This window comes from Zophobas morio, unplaced genomic scaffold (genome assembly GCF_036711695.1).
Source record: "Zophobas morio isolate AGI-343-1 ecotype UQ-CSIRO unplaced genomic scaffold, CSIRO_AGI_Zmor_V1 ptg000008l, whole genome shotgun sequence".
Taxonomy (NCBI): Eukaryota; Metazoa; Arthropoda; class Insecta; order Coleoptera; family Tenebrionidae; genus Zophobas; species Zophobas morio.
This window is the reverse complement of record NW_026972113.1, coordinates 4494277-4515864: the sequence shown is the minus strand read 5'-3', so window position 1 is coordinate 4515864 and position 21588 is coordinate 4494277. Positions and strand designations below refer to the sequence as shown.

Below are 21588 nucleotides of genomic sequence, written 5' to 3'. Positions count from 1 at the left end.
CTCTACAAAAATTTACCATTTTAAACGTGTTTTAAGTTTCCAATACTAAAAAGTCATCACAATTGAGATAGGGTGGGTGGGCGGGGTTTATATTTTGCCTTGTTTTCTTATTATACCTAGTATTCTTTGAACAACACCATACTCAAAAACATGTATTTAATTTCTTGTAAAGAAATAAGTATTTTGCAGTTACGCTCCGCCCCCTTGCTTCACGGCCTATAAAAAAATATAATCACAATTGAGACAGGGCGGGTGGGCGGGCTTATATTTTGGTTTTTTGTTTTAGTATGTGTAAACTTCTTTTTACAACATGAAACTTAAAACATTTTTAAAATGGAAAATTTGTATAAGGAAATATTAATTTTGCTATTAGGCTCCGCCTCATAATTGCAAAATCCATATTTCCTTGGAAAAATGTACCATTTTAACTATGTTGTGTGTCTTGTTATGAAAAGATGGCTTTGTATATTAAGAAAAAAAGGAAAAATGTAGCCCCGCCCACCCGCCCTATCTCAATTGTGACGATTTTTTTATTGGTCGTGAGCCAAGAAGGCGAAACTTAACTGCAAAATCCTTATTTCACTACGAGAAATTAAAAACATGTTTTTGAGTATCATGTTGTTCAATTCAAAGAATACTATATACATTAAGAAAAAAATAAGGCAAAGATTCGACCTCACCCATACCCGGCCCGATGTCAATTCTCAATTGTGATGAATTTTTCATTCGTTGTCAGATCGAGAGGCGGGGCTTAACTGCAAGATCCATATTTGTCTACAAGAATTTACCATTTTAAACACATTTAAGTTTCTTGTTCTGAAAAGACGACTACGTATATTAAGAAACAAAATAAAATAGAAGCCCCGCCCACCCACCCTATCTCAATTGTGAAGAATTTTTTTATCGCCGAATGCCAAAAGAGCGGAAATTAATTGCAAAATCCTTATTATTTCTCTACAAAAAATTACCATTTTAAACGTGTTTAAAATTTCCAGTAGTAAAAAAATCATCACACTTGAGATAGGGTGGGTGGGCGGAATTTATATTTTGTCTTGTTTTTTTATTAAACCTAGTATTCTTTGAACAACACGATACTCAAAAACATGTTTTTAATTTCTTGTAAAGAAATAAGTTTTTTGCAGTTCACCTCCGCCCTCTTGGTTCACGGTGAATAAAAAAAATGATCACAATTGAGACAGGGCGGGTGGGCGGGCTTATATTTTGCTTTTTTGTTTTAGTATGTGTAGACTTCTTTTCACGACATGAAACTTAAAACATTTTTAAAATGGAAAGTTTGTATAAGGAAATATTAATTTTGCAATTAGGCGCCGCCCCATAATTGCAAAATCCATATTTCCTTGCAAAAACAATTTTAACCATGTTTTTTCTTTGAGGTTTCCGAGAAGGTTTAAAAACTGATATCGTGGATTGTTTTTGCAAAAATTTGGACGGTTAGGGAAAAACTCAAAGTGGATTCGTACACCACAGAAGTCTTTGAAATGACGTCATCAAATTGTTAGAGAGGTTGTGTCAAATAAAAGAACACCTGTATTTTAGTATTATAGACGAGCTGGTTAACTGATATTTTGTATATATTATATAACTTTAAATCAACCATATATAACAAGTAACTTATACTCTGCGTTATTGAAACCATAGTTGCAGCTGTTGAGAATGTCAGACAGAAGGTTTATTGTTATTACCAGGCAGAACCATAGCGAACTGAAGAAATCTCCTTGAAAGATGCCTCTCTTCATGATTATCGGATTTAATTTAATGGCTTGATCATGTAAGGTTATTTGAAGGATGATCTCCAATAAACTGATGATAATAATGATATGTATCAACGCAAGATAAATAAATAATAAATGGTAATACAACTAAAATAAGAAATTGGGCGTATTTCACTTTGCAATTTTTTCGGCTACAGATGTGGACTCATTATCGCAAAATTAGAGAGGCAAATACAATATTAAAACTGATTTACATTTTAACGTGAAAGTCAATTTCGAATAATTATTACATTTACATTTAGCACACGGCACTATTTTTTGCTCAAAGGAAACTCATTCTCAGTTTTTTCTTTGAGAACTTTTTAGTTTTCAGTGTCACCACATGTTGTTTGTCCGTATTATTTTTTCCACAGGTGAAAATTTCGTCAAAATAGGTGATTGGATTGTTAATTTAACGAAAGTGTTGCAGCAGCTCCTTGTTTATCATTAAGTAACAATTGCTTGCGTATGCTTAAATAAGCGCATTTTTCCGACACCTGACTCAATGTGGGCAAGACGATGACCTACTATGAGTTGATTTGTGTTGCTAATCGCTCGTCTTAAAGTAAATATGCGCATTAACGGTTCATATAATTTCAGCAATTCGTAAGGTGAAATTGAAAATGTGTCACTCGCTGTATTATTATTGTAATACTTAGGTAATACGCGCGATTACAGACACGTATCAATTACGTTGTCACCTGTGTCATTATAAAGTGAAAATTTACACTCGGCGTCCGGCAAAATTTTTACTCATCTGGAAAAACGGTTTCCTGTTGCATATAAATTGCTCCTATTAACGTTTTTCACATAGCTTTCCGACGCCATTACGAACCACCAGTCAAAATCTTTATTTTGCTTTGAATAAAATGATGAAACAGCCACAGGAAATGCCTGCCACCGATAAAACCTGACCATCTCTAGCCTTTCCTTTTAAGTCTGAACGTCTATTATTACACAACTCCGCATAAATTTGCAACTATTACAATACTATTATCACCTAACGGACGCCTAATTATCATCTAAAGAATGTTTTGTGGAGACATTCAAAGAGAAAAGACGAACGCACAACATACGGGACACGAATGAGACTAGAGTACCGTTACGAGGAGCACGAGATGTCGTGGTACTACTTTTCATCAATAAAACTACAAGGAAACGTCGTTAATTTTTTGTTTCGTGCTAAACACAAAACGTTGAGAATTTCCGCTCCTTAATTTGCCTTAATCCGACTATTTCGTAATGGCAAGGAAATGGTGATTCTGGTTTATGGTGATGTTGCAAGAGCGGTTTTTGGTGGTTTCGATATTTTATAAATTGAGTTGTCGGGCGAGAAAGGTCATTACAAAAACCTACATTATACGTAGGTGATGCATTTTTTAAAATCGTCGTGGGATTTGTGGAATTGGTTTGTTTGGTTTCGAGGTGCTCGTACCGCGGGTACTTTCTAAAAGAAGCTGATTCTAGTTTCAATGGTCGCACATTTTTTGGTTGTTACGTGGTGTCTGTATAAATAGCAAGTCCACAAACTTTGATTTGACGTCATATTTAGTTTTATGAGAAGGTTAAGGATGATTTCATTTTAACTTGTACACGGATTTTGTGTGGTTATAAATCTAAAATTGGTTATGGTTTATTTTGCCTTGTTAAAAAAGTAAAACTTTTTTGGGAGCGGTACGACAGTTTCAAGGTTGATCCAGATGAACAACATCATTAGGGAAAATAGTAATATAACTTTTTGATTTTTATTCGTTTATTGTTCTCATTTATATTGACAACATTGATAATCTTCAACAATACGGGACGCTTCAGCACTCATATTTTTGCCAAACCCCTTGGAACGGTTCTTCAGCTTTCCACAGTTGATAACAATCTTTGTTTTTAGTAAAGTTGTTCGTTTTCGTTATTTCAATGTTAATTTTTTTCTAGATTTGTGGAGTCGCGTGTTGCTATTAGTTTATCGTATCTTAGATGATTATCACAAGATCTCGGAAAATATGCGTTAAAAAAACCGAAAATATGGAGGCAAACAAGCAGTAAATGTCGTCAAATTATAGTTTTATTTACGTGCTTTTGTCTTTAATACACGCATGAATGAAATTCTTTACCACTTTTTAACATATTCGGAATAAAAGACCTATTTTATTGTAAACTACCTACTCCTATTATATTAAGCCTTTTTTTTCTTAATATGTGTAGTCATAACAAGAAACTTAACATCTGTTTAAACCGGTAAATTTGTATAGGGAAATATCGATTTTGTAATTAGGCTCCGCCCCTCGGTCTAACAACGAATGAAAAATTCAGCACGGTTGAGATCGAAAGGGATGGGTGTGGCTTCTCTCTCGGTTTTCTTTTGAAAAAAGTAGTCTCCAGTTTCCGTGTGTCTGTCTGTCTGGTGTGTGTATCAATTTTTGTTAGACGCGTATTCTTCAAAACTGTTGGACCGATTGTTGTCAAATTTTGTAAATATGTTAGAAATATCATGTAGATGGCTAAATGCTAACCAAAATTTGGCTAATCATACCCACTAACAATTTAATCACGTCATCTCAGTGAAACGTATTTTAATCATTTTTTAATATTATACAAAAATATAATAAACGTTCAAATTTGTTTGGAAAATTTTTGGAAATTTTGATTTTAAATTTTGTGTTTATTGGACCAGATATCATGACAGCGATTCAGATTTCTAAGTAGCGGGAGATCACCTAAAATTTGACACCAACTTTCGATTTATTGGTCCAATTCTAGCAATTTTTTTGATAAATTTTTGAAAATTTTGAATTCACTGTTTTTTTATTTATTGGAACGGATATCGGGACGGCGGTTTCAGATTTGTAACTGACGGAAGGTTATCAACAATTTGACACCAATTTTCAGTCGATTAAATCAGTTTTAACCATGTTTTTGGAAAATTTTTGAAAAGTTTCAACTCACTTTTCGTATTTATTGGAACAGATACCCTGACGGCGATTTTAGTTTTGTAACTGGCGGAAGATTATCTAAAATTTGAAACCAGTTTTCGGTTGATTAAGCCAATTTTAACCAATTTTTTTGACAATTTTTGAAAATTTTGGAATCATATTTTACCTTTATTTCAAAAGATGTGTTGAAGACAATTTTGGGTTTGTAACTAGCGGCAGATTATCTACAATGTAACACCAATTTTCGGTCGGTTGAAATGATTTTAACCATTTTTTTGGAAAATTTTTGAAAATTTTGAACTGACTTTTCGTATTTATTGGAACAGATATAGTGACGACGATTTCGGATTTGTAAATGACGCAAGATTATCGACAATTTGACACTAATTTTCGGTCGATTGAACAAATTTTAACCATTTTTTTTGGAAATTTTTTAAAAATTTTGGAATTATGTTTTGCCTTTATTTCAATAGATGTCTTGAAGCTAATTTCGGATTCAGAAGATACTGGCAGAAGATTATCTACAATTTGACATCAATTTTCGGTCGATTGAAATAATATTAACCATTTTGTTTAGAAAATTTTTGAAAATTTTGAATTCATTTTTCGTGTTTAGTGGAATAGATATTCTGACGGTGATTTCAGATTTGTAACTGGCTGAAGGTAATTTAAAATTTGAGACCAATTTTCGGTTGATAGAACCAAATTTAACCAATTTTCTGGACAATTTTTTAAAATTTTGGAATAATATTTTACCTTTATTTCAATAGATATCTTGAAGGCAATTTCGGATTTGTAACTGGCAGAAGATTATCTAAAATTTGAAACCAATTTTCCGTCGATTGAACCAATTTCAACCATTTTTTTGGAAATTTTTTGAAAATTTTGGAATCATATTATATATTTATTTCAATAGATATCGCGAAGGCAATTTCAGATTTGTAACTGACGGAAGATTATCTACAATTTAACACCAATTTTCGGTCGATTTAAATTATTTTAACCATGTTTTTGGCAAATTTTGGAAAATTTTGAGTTCACTTTTCGTATTTATTGCTACAGACATCGTAACGGTAATTTAGGATTTGTTATTGGCGGAAATTTGTTTACAATTTGACACCAATTTTCGGTCGATTGAACCAATTTTAAAAATTTTTTTGGAAAATTTTTGAAAATTTTGAATTCACTTTTCGTGTTTATTGGAACAGATATCCTGACGGCAATTTCAGGTTTGTAACTACGGGAAGATTATCTACAATTTGACACCAAATTTCGGTCGATTGAACCAATTTTAACCACTTTTTTGGAAAATTTTTGAAAATTTTGAACTCACTTTTCGTATTTATTGAAACAGATACCCTGACGGCGATTTTAGTTTTGTAACTGGCGGAAGATTATCTAAAAATTGGAAACAAATTTTCCTTTGATTGAACCAATTTTAACCAATTTTTGGACAATTCTTGAAACTTTGGGAATCATATTTTACCTTTATTTCAATAGATGTCTTGAAGCCTATTTCGAAGTTCTAACTGGCGGAAGATTATTTACACTTTAATACCAATTTTCGGTCGGTTGAAATGATTTTAACCATTTTTTTGGAAAATTTTTGAAAATTTTGAACTTACTTTTCGCATTTATTGGAACAGATATAGTGACGGCGATTTCGGATTTGTAAATGGCGCAAGATTATCTACAATTTGACACTAATTTTCGGTTGATTGAACCACTTTTAACGAATTTTTTGCACAACTTTTGAAAATTTTGGAATCATATTTTACCTTTATTTTCGTTAGATGTCTTGAAGGCAATTTCGGATTTTTAACTGGCGGAAGATTATCTACAATTTAACACCAATTTTCAGTCAATTGAACCACTTTTAACCATCTTTTTGAAAAATTTGGAAAATTTTGAATTCACTTTTCGTGTTTATTGGAACAGACATCCTGACGCCAATTTCAGGTTTGTAACTACCGGAATATTATCTACAATTTGACACCAATTTTCGGTTGATTGAACCAATTTTAACCAATTTTTGGACAATTTTTGAAAATTTGGGAATCATATTTTACCTTTATTTCGATAGATGTCTTGAAGGCAATTTCGGATTTTTAACTGGCGGAAGATTATCCACAATTTAACACCAATTTTCAGTCAATTAAACCACTTTTAACCATGTTTTTGGAAAATTTTGGAAAATTTTGAATTCACTTTTCGTGTTTATTGGAACAGACATCCTGACGGCAATTTCAGGTTTGTAACTACCGGAAGATTATCTACAATTTGACACCAATTTTCGGTTGATTGAACCAATTTTAACCAATTTTTGGACAATTTTTGAAAATTTGGGAATCATATTTTACCTTTATTTCAATAGATGTCTTGAAGCCTATTTCGGAGTTTTAACTGGCGGAAGATTATCTACAATTTAACACCAATTTTCGGTCGGTTGAAATAATTTTAACCTTTTTTTTGGAAAATTTTGGAAAATTTTGAACTTACTTTTCGTATTTATTGGAACAGATATAGTGACGGCGATTTCGGAGTTGTAAATAGTGCTAGATTATCTACAATTTGACACTAATTTTCGGTCGATTGAACAAATTTTAATCATTTTTTTGGAAAATTTTTGAAAATTTTGGAATGATGTTGTGCCTTTGTTTCAATAGATGTCTTGAAGGCAATTTCGGATTCGTAACTGGCAGAAGATTATCTACAATTTGACACCAATTTTCGTTCGATTGAAATAATATTAACAATTTTTTTGGAAAATTTTTGAAAATTTTGAATTCATTTTTCGTGTTTACTGGAATAGATATTCTAACGGTGATTTCAGATTTGTAACTGGCGGAAGATTATCTAAAATTTGAGACCAATTTTCGGTTGATTGAGCCAATTTTAACCAATTTTTTTGACAATTTTTGAAAATTTTGGAATCATATTTTACCTTTATTTCAATAGATGTCTTGAAACCAATTTCGGAATTTTAACTGGAAGAAGATTATCTACAATTTAACACCAATTTTCGGTGTGGTTGAAATGATTTTAACCACTTTTTTGGAAATTTTTTTAAAATTTTGAATATACTTTTTGTATTTATTGGAACAGATATAGTGACGGCGATTTCGGATTTGTAAATGGCGCAAAATTATCTACAATTTGACACTAATTTTTGGTCTATTGAACAAATTTTAACCATTTTTTTGGATTTTTTTTTTTTAATTTTGGAATCATATTTTGCCTTTATTTCGATAGATGTCTTGAAGGCAATTTCGGATTTGTAACTGGCAGAAGATTATCTACAATTTGACATCAATTTTCGGTCAATTGAAATAATATTAACCATTTTTTTGAAATTTTTTTGAAACTTTTGAAATCATTTTTCGTGTTTACTGGAATAGATATTCTGACGGTGATTTCAGATTTGCAACTGGCGGAAGTTAATTTAAAATTTGAGACCAATTTTCGGTTGATAGAACCAAATTTAACCAATTTTTTGGACAATTTTTAAAAAAATTTGGAATCATATTTTACCTTTATTTCAATAGATGTCTTGAAGCCAATTTCGGATTTTTAACTGGCGGAAGATTATCTATAATTTAACACCAATTTTCGGTCGGTTGAAATGATTTTAACAATTTTTTTGGAAAATTTTTGAAAATTTTGAACTTACTTTTCGTATTTTTTGGAACAGATATAGTGACGGCGATTTCGGAGTTGTAAATGGCGCAAGATTATCTACAATTTTACACTAATTTTCGGTCGATTGAACAAATTTTAACAATTTTTTTGGAAAATTTTTGAAAATTTTGAATTAATTTTTCGTGTTTATTGGAATGGATATCCTGACGTCGATTTCAGATTTGTAACTGGTGGAGAATTATCTACGATTTGATACCAATTTTTAGTCGATTGAACCAATTTTAACAATTTTTTTGAAAAATTGAAAAACTAAAAAATTGAAAAAAATTGAAAAATTGAAAAATCGACAAACTAAAAGATCGGAAAAAATTGAAACATTGAAAAAGTAAAAATCGAAAAAATTAATGAATCAGAATATTGGAAAGAAAAAAAAATTAATCGGATCGAAAAATTGGAAAACACAAAAATTGCAAAATCGGCAAACTATGGAATCGTCAAAGTTGTAGAGTCGAAAAACGTAACATTGAAACATCGAAAAATTGAAAAATTAAATGTTGAAAAATTGAAAATTTTACTTGAAAAAATGAAAAAGTTTAAAATCCAAGAATTGAAAAATGGAAAAATTCTAAAATCGCAAAATTGAAAAATTTCACACTGAAAAAGGAAAAATTAAAAGTCAAAACACTGCAAAGCTGAAAACTTGAAAAAAACAAATAATAATCATATTGAAAACATTTTGTTAATAATTTTAGTCTTTGTAACTTTACTTTTCTTTTAAAACCTCTTTTCATTTTATGTGACTTAGCAGCCATATTGATAGAATTCTTGCCTGAATGCCGGTTATGTTCGGTCAGTTTCAGTTATAATTCCAGAAAATATGAACTCACACAGGCCCTATTCACTAAACTAAAAAATCATCTGATAACACATTATAAACCTCCGCCATGACCCACGCTCCCACATTACCACCAAAATTAAAAAATATCTCACGTTGCCATCCGAGATTCTTTTATATTTGTACAAATACAACAGTTATATTTCCTGCTTCCTCCTTAATTACATATTTATGAGCCAACTCGCCGCGAAACTGTTCGAAATTTGCATAACAATGAGCACTGTAGGGACGATTTTCACTAGATAAATTTTCAAAGACAAAGTTTGTGAATCCATAAGCCGCTGATTGCTAAATAAAGCCTATTCCAAACACGCACAACATATGCCAGGAAGCAAAAACGTCCTTTGTTCGCTCTTTACGCGACCACTAATGATCACACAGCAGAAGCTCGGATACGATGCTAACAGACGTTTCTTCTGCATACAGCATCACCGCAATAAGTAAAGCACGAGATGTTAATCGTCTGTTCTTCCAGTATGTTGACCCTGAAGACGTAAATGCACCACTTTCATTCTTGTTTCTAGGAGCTGTGACGGTACTGTCTGCGTTGGCAAATTGCTGTGATTAGTAATAATTCAACGAAGAAGTGAAAAACTTGGGAAAAATCAACTGTGGGTGAATAATTATAATTACCGTGAACTTTCTCTGCAAAGAAGTTTAAATTCCACGGTTAAAACGAAATTTTGAAGTTGTTGTGTAATAATGAAGAGGAATTTTGTTACGCCGCATTAGGCCATCGGTAAAAAATATGTAATTTACGAGGAGCTAAATGCCGTAACAGACGTGTTTAGAAAGTGTTAAAGTGCAACATATTACAAAAATTTAAATAGTACCTTGAGAAAACTTGGTTTTTGATTTTTCTATCAGAAAATAGATCTGGCGAGGATTCAACAGACTGAAACAAGTGGAACGAGATATTTTCTTCTGCTTCGCTAAAGAAACATTTCTTGAGGTCGGAACTCGTTAGAGTACGACTTTTTTTAATTTGCGTAAAATGAATAGTTTCTCCTGAAAAACAGTCATTTCGAAAAGTTGTTCCAACACGTTAAAGATTACAGGGTAAAAACAAGTTAATATTCTTTGAGAAACCCTAATTTTGTTGTGTTTTATCCAAATTGTCCGGAAGAATTTATCTAATCCATGGTACTATTTAATTTTGTTGATTTTTTTTCCAAAAATCTAGATGCTAAGGGTGAAAAGTTAACACGGATTCATAAATCACATATATATAACACGATTACTGAAGAACATATTTCACATGGCAATTTCTCCTAGAAAAATAAGGATTTTAGAATTAAGCTCCGCCCCTCGGCTTACGACGAATAAAAAAATCATCAGAATTGAGATGGGCGGGTGGGCGGGGTTTATATTTTGCCTTTTTTTTCTTAACATATGTAGCCATTTTTTCACAACAAGAAACTGAGAAATATAGATTTTACCACTATGGAGCGGAGCCTAATTGCAAAATCGATATTTTCTTACATAAATTTTCCATTTCATTTAAGTTTCATGTTGTAAAAATAAGTCTACACGTATTAAAACAAAATGACAAAAAGTAAGCCCACCCACCCGCCCTGTCTCAATTGTGATGACCTTTTTATTCGACATGAACCAAGAGGGCGGAGCTTAACTGCAAAATACTTATTTCTTTACCAGAAAATGAAAATTTGAGTATCGTGTTTTTCAAAGAATACTATGTATATTAAGAAAAACAGGCTAAATATAAACCCCGCCCACCCACCCCATCCCAATTGTGATGATTTTTTATTCTTACACTCTTAAAACACGTTCATAATGGCAAATTTTTGTGAGGAAATATGAATTTAGCATTTAGGCTCCGCCCCTAGGTCTGAGAACCAATCAAAACTTTATTACTGTTTAGATCGGGGCAGGTATGGGTGGAGCTTAATCTTTGGTTTTAATTTTTTATTTGAATACATAGTATTCTTTGAATAAGACCACAGTCAAAAACATGTCTTACATGGTAATTTCTTATAGAAAAGTAATAAGGATTTTGCAATTAAATTTCGCCCCTTTGGCTCTCGGCGATTAAAAAAAATCATCACGAACGAGATAGGGTGGGTGGGCGGGGCTTATATTTTGCTTTTTTTCTTAATATAGGCAGTCGTCTTTTCAGAACAAGAAACTTAAAACATGTTTAGAATGATATATTCATCTAGACAAATATGGATCTTGTAATTAAGCCCCGCCCCTCGATCGGATAACGAATGAAAAATTTATCACAATTGAGATAGGGTGGGTGGGCGGGGCTACATTTTGCCTTTTTTTTCTTAACATATATGCAGGGATTTTTTCACAACAAGAAACTGAGAACATGTACGTTGTAAAAATTGTACATTTTTGCAAAGAAATATGAATTTAACAATTATGGGCGGAGCCTAATTGCAAAATCGATATTTTCTAATATAAATTTTTCATTTTAAACATGTTTCAAGTTTCATGTTGTGAAAATAAGTCTACACGTATTAAAACAAAATGACAAAAAGTAAGCCCGCCCACCCGCCCTATCTTAATTGTGATGATTTTTTTATTCGGCATGAACCAAGAGGGCGGAGCTTAACTGCATAATACTTATTTCTTTACCAAAAAAATAAAAATTTGAGTATCGTGTTGTTCAAAGAATACTATGTATATTAAGAAAAACAGGCTAAATATAAACCCCGCCCACCCACCCCATCCCAATTGTGATGATTTTTTTATTCTTACACTCTTAAAACACGTTTAAAATGGCAAATTTTTGTAAGGAAATGTGGATTTTGCATTTAGGCTCTGCCCCTAGGTCTGCGAACCAATGAAAACTTTATTACTGTTTAGATGGGTGGAGCTTAATCTTTGGTTTTAATTTTTTATTTGAATACATAGCATTCTTTGAATAAGACCACAGTCAAAAACATGTCTTATATGTTCATTTCTTGTAGAAAATTAATAAGGATTTTGCAGTTAAATTTTGCCCCTTTGGCTCTCGGCGATTAAAAAAATCACCACAAACGAGATAGGGTGGGTGGGCGGGGCTTCCATTTTGTCTTGTTTCTTAATATACGCAGTCGTATTTTCAAAACAAGAAACTTAAAACATGTTTAAAATGATAAATACTTCTAGACAAATATGGATCTTAATTAAGCCCCGTCCGTCGATCTCACAACGAATGAAAAATTTATTACAATTGAGATAGGGTGGGTGGGCGGGGCTACATTTTGTCGTTTTTTTCTTAATATGTGTAGACTTATTTCGACAACAAGAAACTTAAAACATATCTAAAATGGTAAATTGATCCGCTGGTATCATGGTCAAAATCTTTAGAAATCCACAAATTTTTTAAAAATCACCTTAAAAATGGAGCGAATTTTAAAAAACGTATTAAAAAAACTTCACGAAAAAATTGACTTTTTTGTTTTATAAAAAATTGTTTCCACAGAACGTCCCTCGTACCGAAAGTACAATGAAACATATCCAACATCTTCGAGTTGAGTTTTTACTTGACATAATTTTGGGATGATCTCGTCAACATTTTTGCAAGGATACTCTATAATAAAATAGAGGGTGGGTGGGCGGGGCTAGTACTTGTTAACATAAGATTGATTTTGGTAAATAGCTGAACAATATTAAGAGTAATCACTGGAGTGACGAGAGGGTGGGTGGGCGGGGCTATTGCTGGCTTATATATATTCTGTAGGAAAAAGTTAAACTTAGCCCCGCCCACCCACCCGTTCTGTCATTGTTTTTCTTCAGTAATGAGAAATAAATGTCATAGTAAATAAGGAGTATAACAAAAAAAATACGATTTTGTAGAAGAACATATACTTCAAGATAAAATCGTTAGAAAGAGAATAAAATAGAAGGTGGGTGGGCGGGGCTAAAACTTGAACTAAGAAAGAAGAATTCAGAACGTTCGGTTTTGCAGTCAGATACATATGTGGAAAAGAAGTAATATGTAATAAATTATAATATGAAGTCAGTGAAGGTAACTTTATTACATTATTAATTTAAATTACACTTGCACCTAGTATTTAAATTAATAATTACAAGATTATTTTACTTTTTTAAAAATGAAATCTGCAACAATTTCTCCATATTTTCTAAGCAGAAATTCCAGTACATTTACCTTTCACGATATTGATTTAATATTCGATTTATTTTTCCAGAAATTGAAATGCAACTGCACTTTTTCAAATCTTGTAAATCTATTTGTGGCAATGGAAAGTTTTAGGTTGATGTTTATTTAATTGTTGAAATTTATGCGATTTATTAAATTTCAACAGCTTTGATATTAGTTCATATACCTAGTATTCACATTTATTTTAGCAATTATTATCATTTTTTTACTAAATGTATACTAAAAAATAGGGCTTCGATTAAAATAAATTTGCGACGAGATCGTAAGTCCAACGTCATCAACTAATTTTACCGTTTTATAAGACAATTGTTAATAATAAATTAAACTTGTACTAATGTTAAGTTGGTTCTCAAATTAGTTTTCTCAACTAATGTATTTTATGTATTTAACGTAAAATATATTTTCACGGACTAATTAAACCTCTTTGTTACAGTAGAACATTTAGGAGACGGAATATTTATGACATATAAATTTATTCAAGTAAGTAGCTGTAATTTGAGAAAGAATTTCCTTGATTTTTGTTTTATTAAATCGATTTCATTTTCGTCTCAACTACACTATTTCCGTTGTATCGATTTATTTGCATAGAACAAACGTAAGAATACCACACAATAATTCCATTATATAATAACAATAAAACACATATAGACAAGATAATTACAACAGTCAACCATAAAACTTTCTCACTTCTTTATTTACACTTCGTGAGGTCAAATGTCGCCTAGTAGTCAGCTGTCCATTCACTCAACTTATAATTACCCATTATCAAACCCGGAAAGAACGCGCCCATAAAAATACCATCAGCTTTATTAAATCTTCGCCCTTCAATGAACCTCTATTTACCAACGCAACATCTCGTACACTTTCACAAACTCCTTACACAATCCTCCCTTCTCAAACTCAACTTGTGAACTTTAAAACAATGCATTCAATTACGCGAAAATCGCTCCTGAGCTCGACCAACCCAAATAGCCCAAGATCTGGGTAAAGGCGCTATCGGGGTCAGGCAGACGGTGATTTAACCGCTGGGTCAAGACGGAAACCCTGTCAGGCATTTTTGACTAACCTTCTGGCTTAAAGGCGATGGGTTTTACATCCATATATCGTGGGTGTATCACTTTTTGAATTTGGTTTTGCGCTCACTGGGCCACATTGTTTACGCGACGGAGGTTTTCGGAATTTGCACACACTGATGTCACATAACACACGCGGAGTTGAGGAAATGAGGCACTTTGTTCGATGGCGAAAAAAATTACTATAGAATGCGCTGCCGCACCTGTCGTACTACCTACGTCTACCTCGGGGATCTGTGTAGCGGTGCTTCGGACCTGACCCAGGTGACTGTCCAGGTAAAGCAGTGAATGTCGAGATGGAGTGCAGTGGGTTGGCGATGAGGAAATGGACGGAATGAGTGAGGGACCAGCTATAGAAAAACGAATGGTTGGTTGCATATAGCTTTATTTCGACTTATTGCTGAATGAGCTTCATTTTTTGCTTAATTTATTAAAAACAACACAAAATTAATAATTGAATTAATTATTTTATTAAGTTAATTATGTACAGTGTGTTTGGACTGCTAGTAACAAAAATATTCTTCTTACCTTAAATTAAATAAAAATACTAAAAATTGGTGAGGCGGAGGAGTGGGGACAGATCCTAAAACTGAATTATCGAAAAATTGAAGAAACATTGAAGAACAGGAAAACTGAAGAATCGAAAACCTGAAAAATTACGAAATTGAACGAAAAATCCAAAAAAAGAAAAATAAAAAAATTGAGAAATCGAAAAGTCGAAAAAGCAACGTCGAAAAATTGTAAACTTAAAAAATTGAATAACTGAAAAATCAAAAAATTGAAGAACTGAAGAACTGAAAAATTTAAACTTTCGGAAGTCGGGAAATTTGAAAATAAAAAATAAATTCATTGAGAAATAATTGGAAAACTAAAAATTCAGGAATGTCAAAATTTGAAAAATTAAAATATGAAATATCAAAATACCTAAAACTTAAAAATCGAAAATCCAAAATTTAAAAAATCGAAAAATTGAAGAATAGAAACTTCAAAGAACTGAAAAATCGAAAAATCGAGAAATCGAAAAATGGGGAATTTAAACATTAAAAAATCGAAAATTCAAAAATATAAAATTTAAGAAGTCGAAAAATCTAATTATTGAGAAATCGAAGTTGACCAAAATCGAAAAATCGGAGAATTTTAAATGAAAAGAGAACGATAAATTGAAAAATTGGAAAACTGAAAACTTGAAAAAATGTAAAATCTATTTATATTTCAATTTTGGGCTTTTTCAATTTTATCAATTGTTCAAATTTCGATTTTTTTTGTTATTCGATTTCTCAATTTTCCGATGTTTCAGTGATCCGATTTCTCAATTTTTGTCCTCTTTAATTGTACGATTTTTGAAAATTTCAAATTTTGACGATTCAAAGTTTTCAGTTTCCAATTCCCGAACTACTCTTTTTTTGTTTTCCCATTTCTCGACTTCCCACAGTTTCGATTTTTTCAATTCTTCAATTTTTTCATTTTCAGATTTTCTTATTTTTCAGTTTTTCGATTTTTTAAGCTAAGCTTTTTCGACTTTGTTTTTTTAGTTTTTCGATTTCCGACTTTTCCAATTTTTTAATTTCTCAATTTTTTTGATATTTTTCTTCAGTATTTCTATTTTTCAATTTTTCAAATTTTGACGTTGCTAAATTTTCTCAATTACTCTACTTCTGATTTTCCTATTTCTCGACTTCTCAAAATTTCGATTTTTCAGTTCTTCAATTCTTCAATTTTTCGACTTCGCTTTTTGGTTTTCGATTTCTCAATTTTCCAATTTTTTTTTAATTTCTCAATTTTTGGATATTTCTTTCAACTTTGTGATTTCTCAATATTTCGATTCTTCGACTTTTAGATTTTTCAATTTTCCGAGTTTTTAAATTTTCGATTTTTCAATTTTTTGAATATTCGATTTGTCGAGATTCGGATCTATCGATTTATCAATTTTTCCATTTTTAACTGTTCGATTTTAAAGACTCTTGATCTCGATATTCCTTGTGGTATTTTTCCTTGAGTAAGACACATGTTAAAGATGTCATCTAGTTTTTCTCTGGCTTAATCTCCACTTATTATTTCCGTTAGTAGTTCGTATTTACCGGGTGGTTTGTGATTTTTCATTTACTTCAGCGCCTATTGCACTTCTTTACTTCTTATTTCTAATTAAGATTTTTTTTTAACTCCTGGAAAAGCTTGTCTCCGTTTCACTTCTGTATTTCTATAGCAGTTTGAGTTAATATTTGTCCTTTTCCATTTCTTTTCTTATGCGTTCTTAAGTAACGAGTTTAATTTTTAACTTAATTAAAGACAACACAAAATTAATTGAATTAATTATTTTATTAAATTAATTATATACAATATGTTTGGACTGCCAGAAACAAAAATATTCTTACTTTAAATAAAATAAAAATACAAATAATATTACAATGGTTTTATTAACATCTCATTATTTTCACTTCTTGAATTATTTTTTTGCGAAGAGGCCCATCGTCTTTGTTTTGACGACGTTTCCTTTTTTCCACGGTGGTAACTGGTCCTCGTGCTGGAACCTGTCTTCGAACAATTTTGGTAGCGTTGGGTCCAAACACTCCTCCGGGTCCATTTCTGGTTACGGAAATCAGGAGCCCTGGATTAAGCATCTCTTCTCGGCGTCTTCGTTTCTCCAACACCCTCTGGTCCTTGATGGTCTTCCTCAAAACGGGATCTCCCTGGGCGATGTGTTTCCACAGGTCGTTGGAGCTGATAGCAGTTAGAAGTGAAGAAGGGTCCAAACACCTGAAACAAACACAATATTAGTAAAAAATTTACAACAAAAATTAAAATATGACTTACCTCAAGATGATGGACCAAAGCTCCACGGGTAAATTCGGCAAAGCAAATTCAACGTCGGAGACGAAAGGTAAAATTTTGTACATCTTGGTAAATTTTATCGTGCAAGCAGAGGATAAACTGAATGGGTGGCGGCACGTTGCGGTATATATACCCGATACGCGCTCCCCCTCCACTCGACTAACGATGGAAAGGGAAGCGGAGGAGTGGGGACAGATCCCAAAACTGAATTATCGGAAAAATTGAAGAAACATTGAAGAACAGGAAAACTGAAGAATCGAAACCCTGAAAAATTACGAAATTGAACGAAAAATCCAAAAATTGAAAAATTAAAAAATTGAGAAATCGAAAAGTCGAAAACGCAACGTCGAAAAATTGTAAACTTAAAAAACTGAATAATTGAAAAATCAAAAAATTGAAGAACTGAAGAACTGAAAAATTGAAACTTTGGGAAGTCGGGAAATTTGAAAATAAAAAATAAATTCATTGAGAAATAATTGGAAAACTAAAAATTCAGGAATGTCAAAATTTGACAAATTAAAATATAAAATATCAAAATACCTAAACTTAAAAATCGAAAAGTCAAAATGAAAAACCGAGAAATCGAAAATCTAAAATTTAAAAAATCGAAAAATTGAAGAATAGAGACTTCAAAGAACTGAAAAATCGAAAAATCGAGAAATCGAAAAATGGAGAATTTAAACATTAAAAAATCGAAAATTCAAAAATGTAAAATTTAAGAAGTCGAAAAATCTAATAATTGAGAAATCGAAGTAGACTAAAATCACAAAATCGGAAAATTTTAAATGAAAAGAGAACGATAAATTGAAAAATTGGGAAACTGAAAAATAGAAAAAATGAAAAATCTATTCATATTTCAATTGTGGGCTTTTTCAATTTTATCAATTGTTCAAATTTCAATTTTTTTATTTTTCGATTTCTCAATTTTCCGATGTTTCAGTGATTCGACTTCTCAATTTTTGTCCTGTTCAATTTTACGATTTTTTAAAAATTCAAATTTTGACGATTAAAAATGTTCAGTTTCCGATTTCCGAACTAACCTCTTTTTTTGTTTTCCCATTTCTCGACTTCCCATAGTTTCGATTTTTTCAATTCTTCAATTTTTTCATTTTCAGATTTTCTTATTTTTCAGTTTTTCGATTTTTTAAGCTAAGCTTTTTCGACTTTGTTTTTTTAGTTTTTCGATTTCCGACCTTTCCAATTTTTTAATTTCTCAATTTTTTGGATATTTTTCTTCAATATTTCTATTTTTCAATTTTTCAAATTTTGACGTTGCTAAATTTTCTCAATTAATCTACTTTTGATTTTCCTATTTCTCGACTTCTCAAAATTTCGATTTTTCAGTTCTTCAATTCTTCAATTTTTCGACTTCGCTTTTTTGGTTTTCGATTTCTCAATTTTCCAATTTTTTTTTAATTTCTCAATTTTTGGATATTTCTTTCAACTTTGTGATTTCTCAATATTTCGATTCTTCGACTTTTAGATTTTTCAATTTTCCGAGTTTTTAAATTTTCGATTTTTCAATTTTTTGAATATTCGATTTGTCGAGATTCGGATCTATCGATTTATCAATTTTTCCATTTTTAACTCTTCGATTTTAAAGACTCTTGATCTTGATATTCCTTGTGGTATTTTTCCTTGAGTAAGACACATGTTAAAGATGTCATCTATTTTTTCTCTGGCTTAATTTCCACTTATTATTTCCGTTAGTAGTTCGTATTTACCGGGTGGTTTGTGATTTTTCATTTACTTCAGCGCCTATTGCACTTCTTCACTTCTTATTTATAATTAAGATTTTTTTTTAACCCCTGGAAAAGCTTGTCACCGTTCCACTTCTGTATTTCTATAGCAGTTTGAGTTAATATTTGTCCTTTTCCATTTCTTTTTCTAATGCGTTCTTAAGTAACGAGTTTAATTTTTAGCTTAATTAAAGACAACACAAAATTGATTGACTTAATTATTTTATTAAATTAATTATATACAATGTGTTTGGACCGCCAGTAACAAAAATATTCTTACTTTAAAAAAATAATAAAATACATATTAAAAATATTTACAATGGTTTAATTAACATCTCATTATTTTCACTCCTTGCATTATTTTTTTGCGAAGAGGTCCATCGTCTTTGTTTTGACGACGTTTCCTTTTTTCCACGGTGGTAACTGGTCCTCGTGCGGGAACCTGTCTTCGAACAATTTTGGTACCGTTGGGTCCAAACACTCCTCCGGGTCCATTTCTGGTTACGGAAATCAGGAGCCCTGGATTAAGCATCTCCTCTCGGCGTCTTCGTTTCTCCAACACCCTCTGGTCCTTGATGGTCGTCCTCAAAATAGGATCTCCCTGGGCGATGTGTTTCCACAGGTCGTTGGATCTGGCAGCAGCTAGAAGTGAAGTAGGGTCCAAACACCTGAAACAAACACAATATTAGTAAAAAATTTACAACAAAAATAAAAACATGACTTACCTCAAAATGATGGACCAAAGCTCCACGGGTAAATTTGGCAAAGCAAATTCAACGTCGGGGACGAAAGGTAAAATTTTGTACATCTTGGTAAATTTTATCGTGCAAGCAGAGGATAAACTGAATAGGTGGCGGCACGTTGCGGTATATATACCCGATAGGCGCTCCCCCTCCACTCGACTAACGATGGAAAGGGAAGCGGAGGAGTGGGGACAGAGTGCGGCCGCGGTCAGTTTGAACTATGTTATGTTTTTGGTTGTTTTAATTGTCTTAACATCTGCGAGCTTGTTCCTAAATAAACTGTGGTTGTAATTTCTCGAAATTGATTTAAACTTATCTGTATTTGAAGCAACGATTCTGCAGTCATCTTCGAGCGTTTTCGAGAATAGAAATCTAGTACTAACTATTCTTCTCAAAGACGTGTTAAATAAATCTCGTTCGAAATAGACAAGTTAACATTCCAAATCCAAAAAATTTAACGAAAACAAAAAAAAATAGTTAACACATAAACAACACAGTTTCGAAAGCAGTGATTGTGTTAGTTTAGACTAAAATAAATGTTCAAAATGTGTTCCAATAGTACAATACCTCATAATACAGAACAACAGAATATGGCAGAATTAGATTATAGTGTTTTTTTGTGTTTATAGTTACGATATTGATTTTTTTGTTGCTAAAAAATCTTGATCTTGATATTACTTATGGTATTCTTCCTTGAGTAAGACACATGTTAAAAGTGTCATCTAGTTATTCTCTGGCTTCATTTCCACTTATTTTTTCGGTTAGTAGTTCGTATTTACCGGATGGTTTGTGAATTTTCATTTATTTCAGCCCCAATTGCACTTCTTCACTTCTTATTTGTATTTAAGATTTTTTTTTAACTCCTAGAAAAGCTTGTCTCCGTTCCACTTCTGTATTTCTATAGCAGTTTGGATTAATATTTGTCCTTTTCCATTTCTTTTCTAATGCGTCCTTAAGTAACGAGTTTAATTTTTAGCCTAAATAAAGACAACACAAAATTAATAAAATTAATTATTTTATTAAATTAATTATATACAACATGTTGGGACTGTCAGTAACAAAAATATTCTTACTTAAAATAAAATAAAAATATAAAAAAAATTACAATGGTTTTATTAACATCTCATCATTTTCACTTCTTGAATTATTTTTTTACGAAAAGGTCCAGCGTCTTTGTTTTGACATTTCCTTTTTTCCACGGTGGTAACTGGTCCTCGTGCTAGAACCTGTCTTCGAACAATTTTGGTACCGTTGGGTCCAAACACTCCTCCGGGTCCATTTCTGGTTACGGAAATCAGGAGCCCTGGATTAAGCATCTCCTCTCGGCGTCTTCGTTTCTCCAACACCCTCTGGTCCTTGATGGTCTTCCTCAAAACGGGATCTCCCTGGGCGATGTGTTTCCACAGGTCGTTGGAGCTGACAGCAGTTAGAAGTGAAGAAGGGTCCAAACACCTGAAACAAACACAATATTAGTAAAAAATTACAACAAAAATAAAAATATGACTTACCTCAAGATGACGGCCCAAAGCTCCACGGGTAAATTCGGCAAAACAAATTCAACGTCGGGGACGAAAGGTAAAATTTTGTACATCTTGGTAAATTTTATCGTGCAAGCAGAGGATAAACTGAATGGGTGGCGGCACGTTGCGGTATATATACCCGATACGCGCCCCCCTCCACTCGACTAACGATGGAAAGTGAAGCGGAGGATTGGGGACAGATCCCAAAACTGAATTATCGAAAAACTGAAGAAAAATTGAAGAATAGGGAAACTGAAGAATCGAAAACCTGAAAAATTACGAAATTGAACGAAAAATCCAAAAATTGAAAAATTAA

The 21588-nt window shown here is 32.0% G+C and overlaps 3 protein-coding genes across 3 annotated transcripts in view; all 3 read right to left on the bottom strand.

Annotated features, from left to right (window-relative positions):
- Positions 1-14710, bottom strand: part of LOC135125115 (cadherin-99C) — a 119334-nt gene extending 104624 nt beyond the window's left edge. Inside the window, exon 1 of the mRNA XM_064050466.1 lies at positions 14435-14710. The gene's annotated coding sequence lies outside the window, so the exon portion shown is untranslated. The remainder of the gene's footprint in view (positions 1-14434) is intronic.
- LOC135125538 (uncharacterized) lies at positions 9600-17440 on the bottom strand. The gene is made up of 4 exons (XM_064051200.1): positions 17253-17440; positions 16877-17195; positions 9867-9878; positions 9600-9791 (listed from the first exon to the last, which is right to left on the bottom strand). Exons 1-4 carry the CDS (start codon positions 17333-17335, stop codon positions 9600-9602), a joined length of 606 nt encoding a protein of 201 aa, XP_063907270.1. The 5' UTR covers positions 17336-17440.
- A 3427-nt stretch (positions 17441-20867) lies between these two features.
- LOC135125537 (uncharacterized) lies at positions 20868-21343 on the bottom strand. The gene is made up of 2 exons (XM_064051199.1): positions 21261-21343; positions 20868-21204 (listed from the first exon to the last, which is right to left on the bottom strand). The coding sequence occupies exons 1-2, from the start codon at positions 21341-21343 to the stop codon at positions 20868-20870; spliced, it is 420 nt and encodes a 139-aa protein (XP_063907269.1).
- Between the last annotated feature and the right edge of the window lie 245 nt (positions 21344-21588).